The sequence below is a fragment of the Archocentrus centrarchus genome, chromosome 17 (assembly GCF_007364275.1).
Source record: "Archocentrus centrarchus isolate MPI-CPG fArcCen1 chromosome 17, fArcCen1, whole genome shotgun sequence".
NCBI lineage: Eukaryota > Metazoa > Chordata > Actinopteri > Cichliformes > Cichlidae > Archocentrus > Archocentrus centrarchus.
Window position 1 is genome coordinate 25,520,537 of NC_044362.1, and position 20,735 is coordinate 25,541,271.

The following is a 20,735-nucleotide window of genomic DNA, read 5'->3' on the forward strand; positions in this document are numbered from 1 at the left end:
CAAGTCAGCTGACTCATCCAGTTTTCCTCTTTTACCCTCCATTTTCCTCCACCCCAGTGTGATTTACCATGACAACTGAATCAGGCGCCGACTCGGAGGCCAAGCAGCCACAGGAGAACAAGGATACAGAAAAGGGGAAAGCAAAAGCGACATCAGCAGCAGCCGAACCCGCCTCACCGCAGAACCAAGTGGAGCAGCTTCCAGCCGCCGCTGGACACAGCACCCCGGCCAGGAAAGAACAGGTCAGCCTCTTTATTACTGCATCCACCCACTGTCACTTCTGTTAGAAATGGAACATCCATCCATCGCATCCACCATTAATTTTATACTGCTTTAATCAAGAATGATTCTTTTGTCAGCAAAACATTGTATAGATCCTTTTGAATGTGACAAAACATTACACACCATTCATCCCTCTCCTGAATGAATTGTGGCTTTGTGAGGGGGGAAAAATGGAAATGAACACGGAGGGGGTGGGGGGTTAAGACATGACCTCAGGGTCCTCCGTGGTGGTTACAACCCTGAATCTGATGTGTTTGTTTGCGAGGAAAACTTGGTTTCCAGTCAGAACTTCATGCTTTTATATGTTGGGAAATGGGAAGAAACACAGATCAAGAAGCCTTCAACTGTGGACGCTTTCTTTTTGAGCTTTATATCAAATAGAGCTGGAAAGTTTAGCAGATATATTCACTGTCAGTGATTGGCCACACACACTGAGGCAGTTTGGTGAGGGGTGATTTTTGTTTTGTTTTGCTGTCTTTGTGATTTGCCTCTTTCAGAGGCTTTCTAGATAACTTGTAAAGTACAGTTCTTGAAGAATGCCACAACCATCCTTCCTGTTATCTTGTATCTAGTATGGCTGGGCGATATGGACCAAAAATGATATCTCAATATTTTTTCTCCCCAAAAGGTATAAACAAAAAGGCACTTCTCAGTCAAAGCTACATGTCCCAAATGTCACACAGGCACTTTTATTAACATTCAGTTGTAAGTGTACATGAGAAATTGCTCAAAAATAAACTATTGGCATATTTAAATAATAATGCAAATAAATTATTTTTCCTCCATAACAAAAGACTCACAACTGTGCTATTAAAATGTAAACAGAAAAGATCCAGAGCAAAAATAGCAAAAGGCTGATTTATTCTTTAAAAAAACCAGTCTTCAGTGAAGTAGACACTAAAGTGCTTCCTGCTGTGTGTACTCATGTATATGTAGTACTCTGCAAATAACAAAACATGTAAACAGACTGAATGAACAAAGTTCCATCCTTCAGTCAACACGATTCTAGCTAGCTGTGCCTGGCTGAGGTGCCGTCGCGCAGGCTGAGGACTACAGAACAGTTAGCTAGAGACATGGCCGTTAGCATTAGCATCAATGAGCATGATGGGAAAGATTAGTGCTCGAACCTTTTGTCGGGACTTGTTTGCGGCATTCTCCACAGGATACATTATTCTGCTGCTCATCTGACACTTTGAATCCGAAGCATCTCCAAATAATTGAGCATTGTTTTTCTTTTTACTGACCAGCTCCTCTTCAATAGTTTTGTCTGTTTACTTTTCCATGCTGTCGCTTCCTGCATGATTTACAGATGAAGCAGTAAGGGAGAGAGATGGGGCAGTATGAAGTTGTGCAGAGACAAATTGGGAGAAGAGAAAGATGAACTGGTGGATCTACAAGCATGATTATAACATGATATAGACTATATAGATATAAACGATATTGTCTCATCTTATGTCACATATGAAGATATATTGATATTTCTAAAAAACTCAATATATCACCCAGCCCTAAGCAGAGGGTTGGAAACAGACACTAACTTGAATTATCATCAAGTATGACTTGTGAACATAGTACAGTAGAAATCTGCCATTGTCTGTTAGCAGTGATGTATATTGACAGTCATTTGTTGGACTGACTGTTTTTACATATTTTCCCATTCTAATGTCAACTGATCGTCATGATGATTGTAACTTCATGCAGCTGTGGAGAAAAACCTGTTGAGCTGAATCCAAACTGTGATGCAGACTTTGTTTTAGTGTATTTTAAAAAGATGTCCTAAAGATTGCAAACCACCTTGACTCGTGAACATGTTTAGATGATCTTTGACATTTTTGACAACGCTCCTGGAAGAGTCTAAACCCAGAGAATAGTGATCTCTGGTAGTATAATATTATGTCCTGTAGCCTATCCATGTTATGTCTGACGAAGCCTGGAAAGCTGCTGATGTTATCTGAGCACTAAGTGCTTGTCTACAGGTTCAGGCCCAAACGGCCTTCTGGCTCACTATTTAATCGATCTTCAGATTGAATTTCCAGTGCTTCTAAACTACAGCGGTTCAGCGTGAGGCAGATTCCTACTTCTTCTCTAATTCACTACTTGAAAGAGAAACATTTTCTCATGTTTTCTTAATGTCTCATGTTGGAGCATGTAACAATCGCTTGAACGTGCTCAAGCTCACAAACCCCACTCACCCAGCAGGTTCTTATCATGATATGGAAAAGAGAAGTATTGAAATGGTGCCTTTGATGAAAAGAAGAAATGGAGCATGAGCTTACATGTGAATCATAATGGGCTGTAATGAGAGAGCAGCACTCACAGGGCGAGGTGATGGATAAATGATGTCCAAGGCAGTGAATTGTGGTGCAACAATGGTAAAATAAATGTAATTTTTTTCACATTAACAAAGTAGGATTTGTACAATATTTTGCATTGAAGTTGCTTATATCATTTATCTACATTAAACACTTTTATGCATGTCTATAGAATGATAGCCAGGCTTTACTTTATGCTCTAGGATATATGTGGGCACAGCATTGCTTTTATTCAGATGCTAATATTTGATTGTGTGTGCAGTCTTTATAAAGCTATTTAGCATCACATTCCCACTGGCCTGAGTTATACTCACGAATTGGTATTTAGTCATAAACCAAAAATTTTGACCTAATGATGGCAGTAGATGAAAATACAGGGAATCAGATTATTAGCTTGTCCTCCTGGGACAATGATTATTGGGCGTAACATGGACACCATCAGCATGTGTTCTGAAAGGGAGGGTGGATCTTACTGAGAAACCGAGGACACTCCGTGCTCATATGGTAGTGACTTGTCAATCACAGCACGGCCATATCCTAAAGCACTTCCTGCTCTGTCATCTTTTTTATCCAAAGAAGACCATGATTTAGAAAATTTAAATAAGACTTGAAACTAGCAATTGGTACCATAAAGTCATGAGGAAAGCATTTACTGGGGTAATAAGTCAAGTGAGAAGTGGGATTGTTTTCTTTAAGGTTTTTATACGACTTCTTTATGTATCCAGATGAGTCGCTCCCTGCTGGCCACTAGAGAAAATGCATGTGTATGGCAGGCCTCCACTGGCTTCACTTTTCAGACTACAGTTGATGGTCTGTATGGATAGGAAAAATTTCAAGAATCTATTCAATGGTCTACTTCCTTGAATACCTTGCAGCGTTGCCCATTATCTGATCCATCCCAGGATTATTTAAAATTCACGTAGCTACATTATGCAGCCCTTGTTTTGCCGCACTGAGGATGATCAATGATGCACCGTCATTGCCGGAACTGTGTGAATTGCCAGGAGCAAGACTGAGAGGAAATCACACCAGTCTGACACAACAGTGTGGGCCTTCCCTGTGGGACACATTCTCCAGCAGGGTGCACATGTAACTGTGATTTCGTACATCTGTGGTGCCAGCCATAAATCACCCATAAATGGTTGAAATGTATCCTGTTGTATTTCCTGGAAATTTTAACTTGATCAAATCTACTAACCAGTCACTTAAATTCTTGTGTCCTCTAAGAGTAATCTTATTATTCTTCTATTGTTAAATGCTCCATCAGAATGAGTCCACAGAGAGAATTGGTCCACATGAGCTGCAGTAGATATTGTAGGAACAATGCAATGAAAATGGCTTGAAGAGCAAGATAAGAAATGTTCGTCATCAGAGTAAAAGGGGGAATTAAATTCACTGTATGTAAGAAGGAAAAATATCTTGGAGCTAAAGGCTTTTTTTTTTTTCTCAGCATTAAAGTCAGTCAGGAAAGGCTTTGTTTTCAGTGAAGTGGAAAATTGGATTTTCTTTCCTTGAGACAAAATGGCGGTACACCTCTGGCTGCTCTCAGTGGGACCTGATTACATTCAGTCAGGGTCCCAGTTTCTATTTTTAGGTTTATGTTTAACGGTCATTTAGGTAAGGAAACTTGTCTTCTGGTGAACACTTAGACAAGTGAATGCTTTTGTCCTCAATCAGCATGACAATTATTCAGTAAAATAAAGGTACAGTTGAGACAGCTCATTACTTTTAACAAAGAAATTCAATGTCGCACTATCCCAAATGAAGAAAACTGTTATTATAAATGTACTATTCCCATTCCTTTTAAATTGCACATTTTTTTCCTCTTCCTGTCAGGAGCAGCAGGAAGAGGATCTGGTATCCCACAGGTCATCCACCAGTCGTCTGTCTAGATCTCCTTTGAGAGGAGTCAAGAAGGTGAAGATCATGCAGTGTAAAGTCACTCTGCTGGATGGCTCTGACTACACACTCAATGTGGAGGTGAGTCACTGCAAGTATTTGTTTTTAGTTTATTGTGGAGTAGTGGCAATTTTAAATGGTCTGCATGTAGGCTGATAATGTAGCCTTCCATCAGCCTCCTCGCTACTTGTGCTTAAAGGAAAAATGTCACTCTTTGGCAGAAAACTAACATGTGCATTGTTTTCACTGCAAATAGATAATGCATAACACTTTTCAGATTGCTTTACACAAATATATTAAGAGTTAAATTTGCATCAGTTTATGTTATGATGACTACAGCTTTATTAAAATTGAATTTTGGGTACAGGTGCATCGATCAATGGGCCAGGGGCTGGAATCAGCTGATTTCTAGCATTTAAGCCAGTCCGTTTCATGCGTGCACAACCACACACTGGCAAATAGTCGTACACACACTCACAGTCGCATGCTAACATGCTGTAAGTGTGAAAGCTCTTCACTGTGAGTGAAGACACAAAGTTCCCCAAAGTAAATCATTTAGGAGGGGGGGGGGCACCACTATGAAATTATATTTGTGTCAGAAGTGGCGCCTGATATTGAACATAACCATTAGCGAGTAATTTCATTTCACAGGCGCAGGTGTTCGTTGCCACTTGCGCAGTTAAATTCCTCGTGCGTAAAATCAACAACCCATGCTGATAGAACTCAGAAGCCAAGCGCTCAACAAAGCCATCACCCACATGAGTGTGCCTGCTTGGTGAGCCCTGCAGCAGCTTCAGGCTCCTGTGGGCAGCTCTGCTCTCGAAGCTAAATTCTGTTCGCTTGAATCAGTGTGACTTGTGACAGTTTGGAGGTCAGAACCTAAAGGAAGAAAGGCCCAAATGTGATTGGTCATTTTCAAAGCAGTGATACCACAGCCTTGATTGACAGGTTCAGTTTATTGTGGTAAACCAAGTTACACCATGGCAGCAACATAAGTGCTGTTTTATATCATATTTCTGTACAGTTTAGGAAATTGAGCTTAACTATCAAGTGTTGTACCTCTTTCCAGATCACTTTATTTTCAGGTATTTCTGTGACAGAAGATCCTATAGTTGCAGTTTTGGGGGGGAAATTGTAAAGTTTAAGAATTTATTCTATCAATAAGAACTTGTTTATAAGCCCTGTTCCACCACTTTTGCAAAGAAAAATCATCTTAACTTTTCTATGAATGTGTGATGCAGCATGTGCCATTCCACTGGTGTTCCACTGCATTATTATTACAGTCAAATGAGGGTAGCAACCTAACTTAATGCATTAAAATGTAAAACTAATGTTTTCTGCATTGATATAATGATAAAGAGCTGAATGATTTGATGATTTGTGCCAGTGGCCTTCTCCTTTACCCAGAATTCATTTGTGTGCTAATTTTATCATCCCTGCATTTTGTATTAACAGAATAAAACTGCTATTTTGACAGCTCTTCTGTGAAGCAGTGTTTTATGGGATTTCGTTTTTTCCTCCAAACCTTCTCAGCATAGTCTTGAGGGGAAAAAAAAAATATTCATGTAATGGTTCTTAAATGTTCAGTTCTTACTTCAAAGCTCATCTGCTCTCCAGAAATAAACCCTTTGAGGAAATGAGAGCCAACAATCAGTGAGAAACATGTGTCTTTGTGTTGTAAATGTGAAGCTCGCAACCCCACACTATCCTAGCAGCGTGGCTTTTATCATAATGTAGGGAAATTAAATATGGAAATGGGATATTTTGGGAGGAGAAGAAATGGAGCCTGACTTGGTTGTTAATCATTATTTGCATAGTGAGGTGTGGATGGGTTCATTATTTTCAGAGCTTGATAATCTATCAAATAAATTATTATATATTAATTTTTTTTGTCATTTTTGCTGTGTGAGTTTGACCAACTACGCAGTTTTGATTAATTTCTTTGCATTTCTATAAGTGTATTACCTCGAATTGCTTTGTAAAGTTTTCCTAAAGCAGAACTGTGTTCACTTGAGTGGGACACTTACACTGATAAGCTACAGTCCTTAAGGATCCAGTATTCAGAATAACCTCACTGATTCTAATAGAACCTTCAAGGCAAGTGCCTCTTGTTGTAAATGTGAGTTCCACAGCAGAATAGCCGCTTTCTGCCCCGCAAACAGTCTTTCTTTCTGTTCGAGCATCATTAATTCAGGAATAAATCTGATTTCTGAACTTGTGACATTTCACTCTTGAAATATTTCTTACATAACAAAATTAAGTTAAGCCTTTTCTCAAAGTTACAAAACTTTGTAGGATTCCCAAAATATGTTCAGGCTGAACAGGAGAACGAGAGATCCTTCGCTGAAAATCTCCTTTAACAGATTCCTCCCCATCAGGGGTTGGGATGGAGGGATTAGCTGGCTGTTTTGGTGGTAAGAAGAGTTGATGGGTTCTGACTGTGAAATGGGGGCATTTGTTGGAGGGAATCAGCGTCATTGACTCAGTGTGTTGGCAAGATTACTTGATGTCCCACTGTGGCACTGGAAGGACTTTTATGAAGGACAGTGATGTGGAAATGGGGGGTCAGTCTGAATTTATTACCCTTTAGACAGACCCAGAAGATTCCATTTTTAATTTTTCAGCTTTTGCATGCACCTTATCAAATATGAACACTGTAAGATTTCAACAAAATAATAAGAATTTTCAGTTAAAAATATTTTGTTTTATTGAAATCGTTAATAAATGTGTTATCCAAGCCCAAAAATTAAATAATTGGCTCTGAAGCCTGCTTTACAAATGACAAGTAATTTTTTTTTTTTTTTTTGCATTTTTGGCCACAGCAGCTTTCATTGGCAGTGGAGGGAGACAGGAAATGGGGGAAAGATACAGGGGAAGACGCGGGCAAACTGGCGACAGGTCGGGACTCGAACCTGCGCCGCAACGCAGCATGTGTATGTGGTCGCTGGCTTCACCACAAAGCCACCCGAATGACAAGTAATTATAAAGGAGTGTAGCACCAATTTACTGCTACTGCGACTGGGAAACTTGCATTCCTATGTTATTCGCTAACTTGGCTCAAGCTCCAGAAAACACTGGATCCAAACGCAGCTCAGCAGCATCTTTGTTTAAACCTTCCCTGGCTTGTAAATGATTTAAAGCAGGCTTAATATTAAGAGATAAAGGTCTTTAAGTCAAAGCTGAGATAACCATTATCACCACGACTTGTTTTTTTTCCGACTTCGGATCACTCCTCTAGATTCACAGAAAACATGGATGCTTTTCTTAAGCAAACTGATCTTACATGTATAATCAGTAGGGTAACACCAGACAACAGCTAAATCTGCCTTATGGTGTTCTTTCAAACATATTACATGATCAGATTTGCACAGTTAACAAACATCAAAATGCTTATTTATTGTATAGTTTGAGTTTTTTTTAATTAAGTTAATTTGCTTCAGATTTGTACGAACAGTCAGTCAGTTATAAGGAGCTTACATTTCTCAGAAAAAAAAAAGTTGATAGGTTATGCTGTACATATGTTGCATTACATGCTACACTTTAGCCTCTGCTGTATTCATAACAACCTTACTAATAGCATGGCAATCTGTTTGTGGGAATAATGCTTAAATTTTATAATTAATGGATTAATGTGTGGTCACTTCTAATTCTTAAATTATTCTTTTTTTATCTTCCTCTTAATATGTAGTATTTACTTACTGCATCCCATCTGCTTACTATCCTTAATCTCCTAATGCCGCCCACCTGCTACGATGGGCAAAGTAAAGCCTTTCACTGCCCCACTTCACCATTTACAAATACTATACCCATTATTTTGGGGGAATACTTACAGATGACTGTGGATTTGAATGTATTAGATGGGATGTACACTAACCTGTCGAGTAAGAAAATATGAATTGCAGAAAACTGGATGATTGTTTTGTCTAAAATGTTCTACTAGACAGAAATATCTGCTACTAATGAAGCAAAAATGAGAATTCACATTTAGTGCTTCAAGTATACCATGTTGCCAAAAGTATTCGCTCATCTGCCTTCACACACGTATGAATTTGAGTGACATCCAATTCTTAATCCAATATGTTGTTGGCACACCCTTCGCAACTATAACAGCTCCAACTCTTCTGGGAAGACTTTCCATGAAGTTTAGGAGTGTGTTTATGGGAATTTCTGACAATTCTTCCAGAAGTGCATGTGAGGTCAAACACTGACCTGTAATTCATGCCAGAGGTGTTCTGTTGGGTTGAGGTCAGGACTCTGTGCAGGCCAGTCAAGTTATCCCACACCAAACTCGCTCCTTCACGTCTTTCTGGTTCTTGCTTTGTGCACTGGTGAAGTTTAAAGGTCTGTAGCGATTGACTCTGCAGAAAGTTGGTGACCCCGCTCTGTCATTTTACGTGGCTGAGTTGCTGTCGTTCCCAATCGCTTCCACTTTGTTATGATACCACTAACAGTCTGTGGAATATTTATTAGCGAGGAAGTTTCACGGCTGGACTTGTTGCACAGGTGGCATCCTATCATGCGGGAATTCACTGAGCTTCTGAGATCATTCTTTCACAAATGCTTGAAGCAGCAGTCTGCATGCCTAGGTGCTTGGTTTTATATACCTGTAGCCATGAAAGTGATTGGAACACCTGACTTCAATGATTTGGATGGGTGAGTGAATACTTTTAGCAATATGGCGCATCTGTTTAAATAGGGTGATTTGCCTTCTTTCACTTTATATCAGTGGTATCTCTGTCATTGGCTCTTTTTATTTTAACCAACTTCATTTCAAAGAATTATATATATTTGCGGAGGTCATCTTACTGTATGTAGCAGTTAGCCAGCAGCAATAAATGTTTGTTTAAACACTGACAGGTTAAATGAATAACAATGTTGTTACAGTGCAGTGTTCTGCTGGGAAATCTTTCATGTGGGGGTTTTGTGACACTTACAGTTCCATCCACCTAAACAGCAATGCATTTTCTCTTTGTTAGGTTGCATTTTTTTAACTGTTTGTTTTTGTGGGTGTAAAAAGAACTGTGCTGTTGTTCAGATACTTTGAAAAATGGAAAATCCTCTTTTATGCCTATGACTTTATCTTTCTGTCCAACATTTTAATGAGGAATGCTACAAAATCAACCTGTGCTGACTAATGCAGTGGAGAGCATACACCTGCTTGACAATACTCTTAATTAACAAATAACAAGTTCCCTGTTTACCATAAGGCTTTTCTCAGGAGCTGTTAAGGCACTAACATGACCAGTCAGAATTTTTTTTTTTTTTTTTTTTTTTTTCCTAAAACTGAAATTAAATTGTTCCATGTGTTCCTGCAGCTGAGGGTGAGTCAGGCAAAAGCCAGGTCAGCTTACAGTGGTACAGCTGATGTCAAAAGGCCCTCAGATAATTGCCAGGGAGTCCTTTTCCTCCTCCTAGTCCTTATTTGGAACTTGTCCAGAATGTCAGGATTTGGCATTTTTATCCTCCTGACCTTGTAGTTTTCCAGCTCAATTCAATTTCCTCCTGTGAGGAAAACTGTCCACACTAATCATTTCCTATCATTTTCTGTGACACAGAACTGCTGAACCGCTCTCCTTCACTTCAGAGGTTGTTGGGCCTCAGTGGAGGAAGGAAACTATCTCACATCCCACAGATTGTGTTAAAGCCCTTTAAATTAAATTATTCTTTCTCTGAAGTACGTGAGAATTCATGCTAAATTTTGTCTTTTAATTAGAGCTAAAGTGATTAGTCAGTGAGTCTGTTGGCAGACGGTTATTTAGGCTTTTTTTGATAGACTAAATTTGATTAACTGACTATCTTTGTGAAATTAATATTTTGGGCTTTGAGACAGTCAGATGGACAAAACAAGGTGATTGGAGTCAACAAGGACTCTGGAGAAATGTATTGTCTAACATTTTGTAGGGCAAATGATGATTTAAGCTGTTTTTCAGATGAATAAGTAACAAAGATGATCGCCATACTTTTAATCCATGGTTTGATGCAAGTTCAATTTATAATCCTTGGGACTGTTTAAACTCTGAGAAGCTCTGAGTATTCAGAAATTTATCAAGCTCTCTTTCCCAGTTTAAGATCAGTTTACTTTCTAATTTCTTGTCTTTCTTCTGCTGAAAAACTCCAGAAATACTTACACAGCCAGCTGCATCTGTTACCCCATGAGCTTGTTTACAGATATAGTTTTCTGTTCGACGGTTTATTTGACTGTTCCTTAACAGAGTTTTGCAGATCACAACCTTTTTTCTGTCTGTGTGTCATTTAAGCCAGCTTTAAATGCTGCGTTGAGAGGAGATTGTCACACCCAGGCAGCAGTAGTCTGACATAACTGTGCTAATTCCCTCGGAGATGTTCTGGTAGGATTAACTCTCTGCCACTAGCAGCTCTTTGGCTTTGCTAAAATCGCGCACGCACACACATGCAAAAATGTTCTCATGAAAAAGGTTGTGTGTCTGTATGTGCTCATGCACAGCTGTAACACATTTTTTGGGCTGTTTTTTTTTTTTTTTGTTGTTTTTTTGAAGACCTTATTTCAGTTTTGTCTGTTAATTTCATTCCAGTCATTTCACATCTAGTACACATTATTGCTTGCATGTGTACTAGATACACAGCCATACATAACCATGTTCTGGACAGATTAGGCTGTGGTTGTGGTTTTCAGCCGATCTAGTCATGAGGAGCTGGCATTGGTTCTGTGCAGGCAGGAGATGTCTGTGTCATGGCAACTCAGGCCTTAAAATATCCCCTGTGAGCTGGCCAAATGAGTCCTGGAAGTCCAACCTCTTCACAAAGGGGAGTTGACAAAGCTCCAGCTGATGCCATCCAGCACTCAGTTGTGCAGTCAATCGATATAATGCATTGACGCAACTGATGGTCAGGAATTTGAAGGTGTGTGTATGCTATAATGCTTTTGCCCAGTTGGTTGATTGTGGCTCCAGTACCTTGAGGCTTATATCCTTTCCAGCTCCGGTCAAATGAGAAGAGTTGTATTACTGGAAAAACACATGAAAGAAACTGTACAGTCCTACTACTCAAATTTGATGTGACCGTCCATCCATTTTAAATGATATGGCCCATCAAATGAGTCTGCATTCAACACATGCCTTATTCTTTTTCTGTTCACAGAAACGAGCCAAGGGCCAGTTACTCTTTGATAAAGTGTGTGATCATCTCAACCTACTAGAGAAGGATTACTTTGGCATCACATACAGAGATGTAGAGAATCAGAAGGTACTATTTTTCTGTTTTAAAGTAAATTATATTAACTGATGTGTCGTACATATTTTTAGTTACAAAGTGGTTCATTGACGGCAGGAAATTAAGTTAAATGTTTCATCCAAGAACATATTTATATGACTGTTACGTAGGTTGAACAGGTAGTATTTTCACCTCTAGATTCTTGGTAATTTGCTGACAAATTTGTGGCGATTAATGCTTCATTATCTGTGGTTGTGTCTTGCAGAATTGGCTGGATCCTTCCAAAGACCTGAAGAAGCAGATCAGAAGTAAGTGCAGCAATGCAGTGATACTGACGGTTTCATGCTCTGAATACCCAGGTGAAGGCTAGGCTGTTGTTAAATGCTGATTGTAATTATTTCATGTTCTCAGCTGGACCCTGGAACTTTGCATTCAATGTAAAGTTTTACCCACCAGACCCCTCACAACTGACTGAGGATATCACAAGGTTAGTTAAAAATTCATTTCTTTATATGGTACCAGTCAAAAGTGTGTCCAAACTTTTGACTGGTACTGTACATATTTGCTTATGCTTACATTGATCTTCTTCTCCAGTAGGTTCTCCTGTAATTGGGTTTCATAGAGTTACTTCAAGGAATATTTTTAATCATGTGCCAAAAATGACCCTTTGCATGCTTTGCAATTTATTTCTTGAAAAATACACTGTAAACTTTTCTGGTCGTGATTGTGGAATACCCTTAGAGAAATTTTTGTCACCATCGATACATTTTTTTTGTGCCCCTAATGGCTCCCCAGACAGCAAATATGTTGGGGGGGGTTTTTGTATAAATATATTTATTACAAGTAAACTGTATGGTATATTTTTCTGTGACCTTGTATGAACGTTCTCACAAGTGTTAATATATTACGTCCAAATAGATTCACTGAGTTTGATTCTCTGTGACCACCAAAATGGGGGCAAAATCACTGTTTCTAATAAATTATTTGCAATTGCTGAAAAAAATCAGTGATCTTTTTGAGTCTTAGTGATTATTGCTATTATTAATAATACCTCTAATATTTTTTTTAAAAAGTTCTCTTTACTGCCATTTTAACAAGCGTGCTGCTTGCTGTTCCTATCATGCTCCAGGTTTTTCTATCATCTTACTGGAACTATGAATGTCCACAGGACTTCAGGGTGTCCGTGACCCTATTTTTAAATGATAGCGATGTGTATTTAAAAATCTCATGAGGCTTGAAAAGAAACAAGGTAGAAAATCCAGACATTAGATTTGATAAGTGACACAAAATTGCAGTTTTGTTTACATGTATATATTTTCTGTCCTCATTCTCACAGGTACTACCTGTGTTTGCAGCTGAGAGATGATGTAGTTTCAGGCCGCCTGCCCTGCTCCTTTGCCACCCACACAGTGCTGGGCTCATACACAGCACAGTCTGAACTCGGAGACTATGACTCAGAGGAACTCGGCAGCGACTACCTCAGTGAACTACGCTTCGCACCCAACCAGACCAAAGAGCTAGAGGAGAAGGTCATGGAACTCCACAAGACTTACAAGTTAGTATCTGTAGTAGTAGTATTTCATTTACACTGCATACAGGTACCTTTCAGAAAAAGAATTATTAATAAACAGAATTATAAATTTGTAAATCTTATTGGTGTGAGAAAATTATAATTGTTGGTGTTTTATCAGTTTATCAGTTGGTGGTTGGACAGCAAGAAGGGAAAAAATTCTGTCTCAGAGTATGACCGTGTGATTTTGAATTTCATCTGTGGAAATGACACACCTATGCATGAGACAAAGTAGACACAAATGGTGGCAGAATGTTTCTATTATAAAATATAAACTACTTTTTTTTCCTTTTTTTCACTAACAAAATTTAGTGAGCAGATGCAGGTAAATAGGTCCTCTGATTAAAAGTCATTCTTCAACTCAAAAATGTCAAGTCAGGATTGCACTGGCCCTGCGATGAACTGGCGACCTGTCCAGGGTGTACCTTACCTCTTGCCCTATGCCAGCTGGATGGATGGATTGCACTTGTAGTTTTTGCACCAGGACTTGAATCAATCTGTGAACCTGAGTGAATGTTCGCAATTTGAACTAAAAATCTCTTCTAAAAAAGCATCAGGTCTGCAGACACTGGGTCTAGCCGGTTGTCCTTTGTCTGAGCCCCCATCATTCTCCCTTTATTGCAATGATTTGTGTGTAATTTGATGCTGGTCCAATAGCTGGAGTGAGGCAGTGACATTGCCAGGATTAGGGTCTTCTCTAAAGATCATCTAAAAATGGATGCAATTATGATTCTCTATAGAGCTTCAGCTAAAAGCATCCGTGTAAGCAACCTTTCTCCAAAATCTTTCAAGCAATAAAGCTGCTCATAGTCTGTGTATAGACATTACTGGAAACTGTTCTCTGTGAAGTGTCACATTGGTCAGAAAGGTTTAAATCTCTGTGCTTTACTTGCTTATGTCTGATGTGCTTTGATGTGTCCATTCAGGGGGATGTCACCAGCTGAAGCCGAGATGCACTTCTTGGAAAATGCCAAGAAGTTGTCCATGTACGGCGTGGACCTCCACCACGCTAAGGTAGCAAATTGCGACAAATGTTAACTTTAATTATCTACATTTGTTTTTAGCTCCACTGTCGATGACAGTCAGCAGAGCTTATCCGATACCGGCGTCATCCGACATCCGTCTGTCAACTTTTTGCTAACTTCGTTACATCTCAGTCATTTATATTTGAAATCTTCTGAAACTTGGCACAAATACTCTATGGGTAAGGCTCTACGACACAGAGAAGATTTTAGGTTTTTGACTTTTATTTTTAATTTTTAAGATATTTAGAAATTTTCAAGAAATGCTGTACAGACAGGAATATTTCTGTATTGACAAAAATACTAAATAATCGCTACTGCTTCCTTATTAATCAGCAAATTCTTCTGAAACTTGTTATGAGTATTCATTGGGCAAAGGTCTACAGAATGTTGCAGATAGATTTTTTGTTGTTGTTTTTACAAATTTTTGAAATTTGTAAAAAGTTGCTACTTCTTAAATGACCAACGATTAATTTGTTTTTAAAGATTAACCTGTATATGTTTACAACATGCATTAATACATATGCATACTACACTAAATATGAAGTTACAATTAGTGCAAAGGCACTATGCATAATATCTAGCCTACCAGTACACGAATATCTCACTAATTTACAAAAAAAAAAATTGTACCCAAATTAGGAGCTTCAGCTTTATGGGAGGTTATCATAGTCTTTGTGTAAAAGCTGAATAAGCAAATAAGCACTTTTCCCAAAATGTAAAACTAATGTAGTTTCTGTAAACAAATCAGTGTACCAGAAGGACATTCATATCTTCAGGCATGGTGGGTGCCTCCAAAAGGGAAAGTTTTTTTCATAATATGGACATAAACTGTTTTTGCATTTCAATATTGGTGCTTGCTATCACAACACTGCTGCTTCAGACACATCATGGCTGCCACAGTAATGCCTCTATTTAACATGCCACTGCTGCTCTGCTCACTGACTGACATTGTGTCACTGCTGCCTCTCTGGGGTTGGGGTGGGCTTAAGAGGGCTGATAGGTGGGGAGGGGTCTGGAGCCCAGCTTGACTTGGATAATTTTCCATCTGTTTCTATTCCACTGGCCAGATGGGAACAAACATGTCATCAGAAAACGGGCGGTAAAAAGGGAGAGCTGGAGTAGGACAGCAGGACCGCTGTTGTCATAAAAGAAAATTACAGCCATCAGTCTTCTTGATATGAATCGGTTATCAAATGTGCTTTGAAAGTCAAAAATGGGTATAGATGCGCGTGATGAGGAGGAAATTGCCTTGACAGATTTAGATCAGAATAGAGGAGATGACAGAGATGCGGAAGCAGCCTTGATCAAACTGGGCAGACATCAATGCTCAGTGTTGCTTCTATGAGTCACAGTTTTGATACACAAGTAAAAGATGTACATATCAGACCAGCATCCCTCTTTTGTCTTCTCTCTTCTCTCACTAAATGCAAAGTTGGTAGGGAATCTCTATGAATGCTTGGCTCCAGCTGAGGGAGAGGTAAGAGGCTGCTTTCCATGTGCTTTACCTGAGTGAGCGTGTGTGTCCATGTGGTCTCTACTTGTGCATGGTTTCATTCAAAGGTGTCATTTTAAGCACCCCACAAATTACTTAAGGCTGGTTCTTCCTGCTTTGGATCAGCGCCTCCCTTTCAAAATGCCATCATTGGTTTCACCTGCTCATCTCTTGCTTTGTACAGTGAAGAGCATCATTTTGTGCTTCACCCACCATTTCCCAAAACTTCACTGTTGCTTTTGCCATTTGGAACCCCTTCAGTCTTTATTCAATCTCGCCACAGCCTGCATAGAAGACTTTAGAGTGCCATATGCCTGATTCCACTCTCCACCTGCCTGCTTAACCCTGTTATTATCACAAACCTGGCTCTTATCTTAAATTCCACTTTGTCCTGCTGTGCACTGACACCGAAACACCTCCTGTATATCCTGTAGAGTCTATGGAAGTTCATATTTTGGAGACCACAAAAAAAAAAAAAAAGAAAGAGAGCAGTGTTGGAGTCACTGAAAGATTGTCAGCGACCGTTATGTTAAATAACCTCTTGTAAATGAGTTAAACCACATTTCCATATTTCCTTTCATCGTGTCTCGATGTTTGTGTTGTTTCCAGGACTCTGAGGGTGTGGAGATTATGCTGGGAGTTTGTGCGAGTGGCCTACTCATCTACAGAGACAGGCTGCGGATCAACAGATTCGCCTGGCCCAAAATCCTCAAAATCTCCTACAAGAGGAATAACTTCTACATCAAAATCCGGCCTGGCGAGGTAAAGACAACAGCTATGCAGATACTGGAAATGACTTTTTTTCTTTTGTTTCCCCTTTTTACAGAGATATCTTGCAGCAGGTATAACCTGACAATTTTTTAAATAATCTGGATCAGCTGTAAAGACCTGATCCAGTTTCTAACTCTTGATGTTGCCAGTACGCTACACATGCATAATACCCCTTTGTTCATATTAAGCTAAAGACAGTTCTCTCCATAAATGTTGCAATAACTGTAATGCAGCTATACTTTATAATGTAGCGCTACTGGCTGTCAAACATATCCTACATAAGCATAAAAATGTGTTTTGTTATGTGTGCAGTGTATTCTGTAAGTGATTTATGTTGTAAATATGAATATAAAATTAGGGCAGGGTATTGGGAGATTGTAAAGTGTCTCATATTGAGATCTCTGGCAAAATATAATACAGTGCTGGGATTTGACTATTTTATGCAATGCGTGAATCAAAAAAATGTTTATAGAGTACTATAAAAAATCCACAAAACAAGGAGAGCAAAATAAAGCACGGTCAGGAGCCAGGTCATGCCGTTCATTAGGCCATTTGACTTGAATGCTAAGCTGAATGATGTGATGAATGCAGATTGGTGTGCACTTTCGCTTGCTTGGAGACTCTGCATCACAGTGAAGCAATATTCTGACGAGCAGCAGACCTCTTAGCTGGAGTCAAGAAAGACTCAGTAACAACAACTTTGGGTCAGAGGACAGAGCAAGAATATGCAAACTAGTGGTAGATGAATTAAACTTTATAATTAATTTTGAATGTCTAAATATTGAATACAGTTTACCAATTATTAAAGCTGTTAGCACTTGCAAGTATTAAATAAAGTAAGGCATCTGCATTTAAAGTAAAGGTCTCCAGCTTTGTTGTGATTCATTCAAATAGGAAAGTTTTTCAGTAACAATAATGCTGCTGCCTCAGGCCTGTAGCTGTTGTTGAATTCAGCAACCCTTTGAGGAAAAGAAAGTTGGATGAATTTCCTTCAGCTCAGCCTTTTGTAAATTGGTTTGAAATCTTCTCTAAGTTTTAGGCAGGCTAAACTACCATTTTAATGTGAGGATTAAACCACTCCTATAGCAAATAAGATCAAAGTGTTGATGTTTCTTTTCAAATGTTAATGATGGGTTGTATTTTTAAGTCATGTCTAAGATGATAAAAACATGGCTGCATATACTTTGTTCAATGTTTGATCTTTGAAGTGTGCTTCTCACAAATTAATGGACCAGAATATAAAGCATTTATCCTTTAATAAAAGATAAACAGCTGCTGCTTCTTTCAGATGCTTCCTTTAGGGCTTGCCACAGCAGATCATCTGCCTCCTTTTCACCCTATCCCTACATTCTTCTCTGTCACAACCAACTCCACCTTCACTGCATCCATAACTCTCCTCTGCACATGTCCAAACCATCTCAGCCTCGCCTCTCTAACTTTCTCCAACCCACTCAACCTGAGCTGTCTCTCTGATGTACTCATTTCTAATCTTGTCCCTCCTGGTCAATCCCAATGAAAACCTTAACATCTTCAGCTCTGCCTCCTGTCTTTTCATTAGTGTTGCCATCTCCAAGAATTACACAGGCTTGTGCCCCCCACACATTATAAAAACCCTATTAATTTGATTATGGGGGAAACTAAATGAATTATCATTGTCAAAGGTATCTCTGGTGAGTCTAACTGCAGCATTTTGTCCAACTTTCAGTTTGAGCAGTTTGAGAGCACAATTGGTTTCAAGCTTCCAAATCATCGTGCTGCCAAAAGGCTCTGGAAGGTCTGTGTGGAACACCATACCTTCTTCAGGTAAGAAAAAGCAAAAAGACCTTTGATAAGAAAGTGAACAAGCAGCATTAGGGATGCTTTAATTATAAGGAATATCTACAACTTGTCAGCCCAGTCTAATCCTTATGCCATTATATTGTTTCCAAAATGAATTTGTGGTGTTAAACATGTGACCTGCTTTGTTGGCATGAGTTTACTATTAATCATTGTACATGAATTCTTTATTGTGAGAGAAGCAGCATCCAGACTCTTAGTAGTTGTTGCCATTTGGAAAACATTTAAAGTTTGTTAATCCTGATTTAAGCAAAAAAAAAAAGGTCTCAAGGGTAGTTTTGAGTAGCGAGCCCAGCTTCGGGACTCTCTGGAGACTAATCATAAAAGTAGAAATTAATATTTTACAGCACTATGCTTAAATCTGTGTTTTTATTTTTTGGTTTGATTAATGTGGGTGTTGGTTACTTGTGACAGGCTCGTATCCCCCGAGGGACCCCCAAAGAAGTTCCTGACTCTCGGCTCCAAATTTCGCTACAGCGGCAGAACGCAGGCTCAGACGCGCAGGGCCAGCTCTCAGATCATCAGACCTGCCCCATTCTTTGAGCGCACCTCTAGCAAACGCTACAACATGTCCCGCAGCTTAGATGGAGGTGAGGTGTTAATTATACTGCTTATTTTTGAGTATGGAGATGTAAGAGGAAGTTGCTATGCCTCCTTTTTTTTTTTTTTCCCCCTTTCAAGTAGAAGAAAAATGTGTTTGCTCCTGAATGCTGGCAAAGCAAAAAATTTTCACATTTCAGCAGCACAGTGACATATCTATAACAACGGCAACATGCAGGAAGAAAATCAAAACTTTCATGCTGCTGTTCACATTTTTCCCTGGAATTCCTAACATGCACTTAATGTGAACTGTCACAGACTCAAGTCATAGCCATCTTTGTCCGCTGGTGTTTCAGCTCCCATTATGGAGAACCATGAGACCCTGATGAAGGACAACGCAGCTGACGGGGCAGCCAAAGTCATTGCCAAGGAAGACATTATCACCACTATAACAACAGAAAAGAAGGCAGAGGAAGAGAAGGCTGAGCAGGGCGATGCTAAGGACAACGCAGCAGAGACACCAGAACCTGCTGCCACATCGCCACTCAGACAAGACACAAAGGTAAGCTGCTGTCCAACAGGTTCAGTGTCATCCAGGGTTGGATTTAATTTAGATTTCAAAAACACTTGCAGACGTTGATTGTTTTCTGTTTGATTCGGTGAGGTGCCCCCACGTGAAAGAATAAGATTGTTTCTTAGAAGCTGCAGTTATTATGTTTTAAGCCCTTTTTGAGATTTTAATTTTGCTTTCTTTCTTAATAGACTTCTTCATGGCTGATGAGAATTTCCCACTTGCTATCGGCTTAACCCTCTGCAGTAGACGAGGCCTAAAATGCTTCTTATTTTCTGTGCGCTTTACTAATTAGCTTTTCTTTTCTTGTCCTTCCTTTGACCCCACACTATACTTGTGTGTGCTCATGCTTATTCGCCCCCTTTCCCTTCGCTTCTCTCCTCTCTTGTTAAACACACGTCATCTCTTCGTTGCCATTTCCCTTCGTCAGTGCCGCCCTCATGCATACACGTCCGACCCCCTCCGTTCTGAGCTCTCACTCCCCTCATCTCCCGTTTCATCAACTAAAGTACGGCGCAGGCGCAGGGAGAACGCCCGCAAGCGGGCCTCGTCAGTCAGTCCAGAAAAGAGCAGTACCGGGTGCCGCCGGCGGCAAGCCCGCGCCGACCGTAAAGCCGCCCTGCTGGAGGAGCAGGCACTGCTTTTGTCAGCTCGCAAGCAGAGGCTGGAGCAGGGCAAGAGCCGTGGTGGCACACTCTTCTCCTTCTCCCTGCACCTGCCTGACCTGTCATCCATCTTAGATGAAGATGGCTACATCACCTTCCCTGACCTGTCAGAGATGCGCTTTCTCCCTGAGTGTGCGCAGAACTTCCTCCCCATTAAGTCACCATCACTCATCCCCTGCTTCCTCTTCATCTTCTTCTTCCTGCTCTCCACTTCCTTCTCCGTGCCCTATGCCCTTACCCTCTCCTTCCCGCTGGCGCTGTGCCTCTGCTACCTGGAGCCCAAGGCAGCCTCCTTGACCGCCTCCCTAGCCCAGAGTTACCATGACCATGACAGTTCAGAGGAAGAGGTGTGTTTTGCATACGCCTGTATGTTCCAGTACCCCCCTCTGGCTTAGAATGACAGTCCATGATATCAGTTAACCTCTTAGCGTGTCCTGTATCTCGCTCTGCTGTCTCGCCAGTTCAGAGCCGACCTGGAGACTTGTGTGTGTCCCAGTGTCTGTCAGTCTCCTACTTTCAGAACCTCATCTCTGCCTGGTCAAACTCATCCTGTAGACTGCATCCTCATCAGCATCACGTAACAC

General features: G+C 40.0%; 1 protein-coding gene across 8 annotated transcripts in view; it reads left to right on the forward strand.

Moving 5' to 3' along the window:
• Positions 1–20,735, forward strand: part of epb41l3b (erythrocyte membrane protein band 4.1-like 3b) — a 54,378-nt gene that overhangs the window by 18,149 nt on the left and 15,494 nt on the right. For 7 of the 8 annotated variants that reach the window (XM_030751262.1, XM_030751261.1, XM_030751263.1 and 4 more), the window contains exons 2-13: positions 58–242; positions 4,431–4,574; positions 11,610–11,714; positions 11,947–11,989; positions 12,093–12,168; positions 13,018–13,236; positions 14,178–14,265; positions 16,378–16,530; positions 18,245–18,342; positions 18,790–18,965; positions 19,272–19,477; positions 19,917–20,498. In XM_030751262.1, coding sequence (XP_030607122.1) covers positions 69–242; positions 4,431–4,574; positions 11,610–11,714; positions 11,947–11,989; positions 12,093–12,168; positions 13,018–13,236; positions 14,178–14,265; positions 16,378–16,530; positions 18,245–18,342; positions 18,790–18,965; positions 19,272–19,477; positions 19,917–20,498 — 2,064 coding nt within the window. In that variant the 5' untranslated portion in view covers positions 58–68. Of the gene's footprint in view, positions 1–57; positions 243–4,430; positions 4,575–11,609; positions 11,715–11,946; positions 11,990–12,092; positions 12,169–13,017; positions 13,237–14,177; positions 14,266–15,708; positions 15,754–16,377; positions 16,531–18,244; positions 18,343–18,789; positions 18,966–19,271; positions 19,478–19,916; positions 20,499–20,735 lie in introns of all 8 variants that reach the window. The other variant, XM_030751268.1, reaches the window with a different exon arrangement.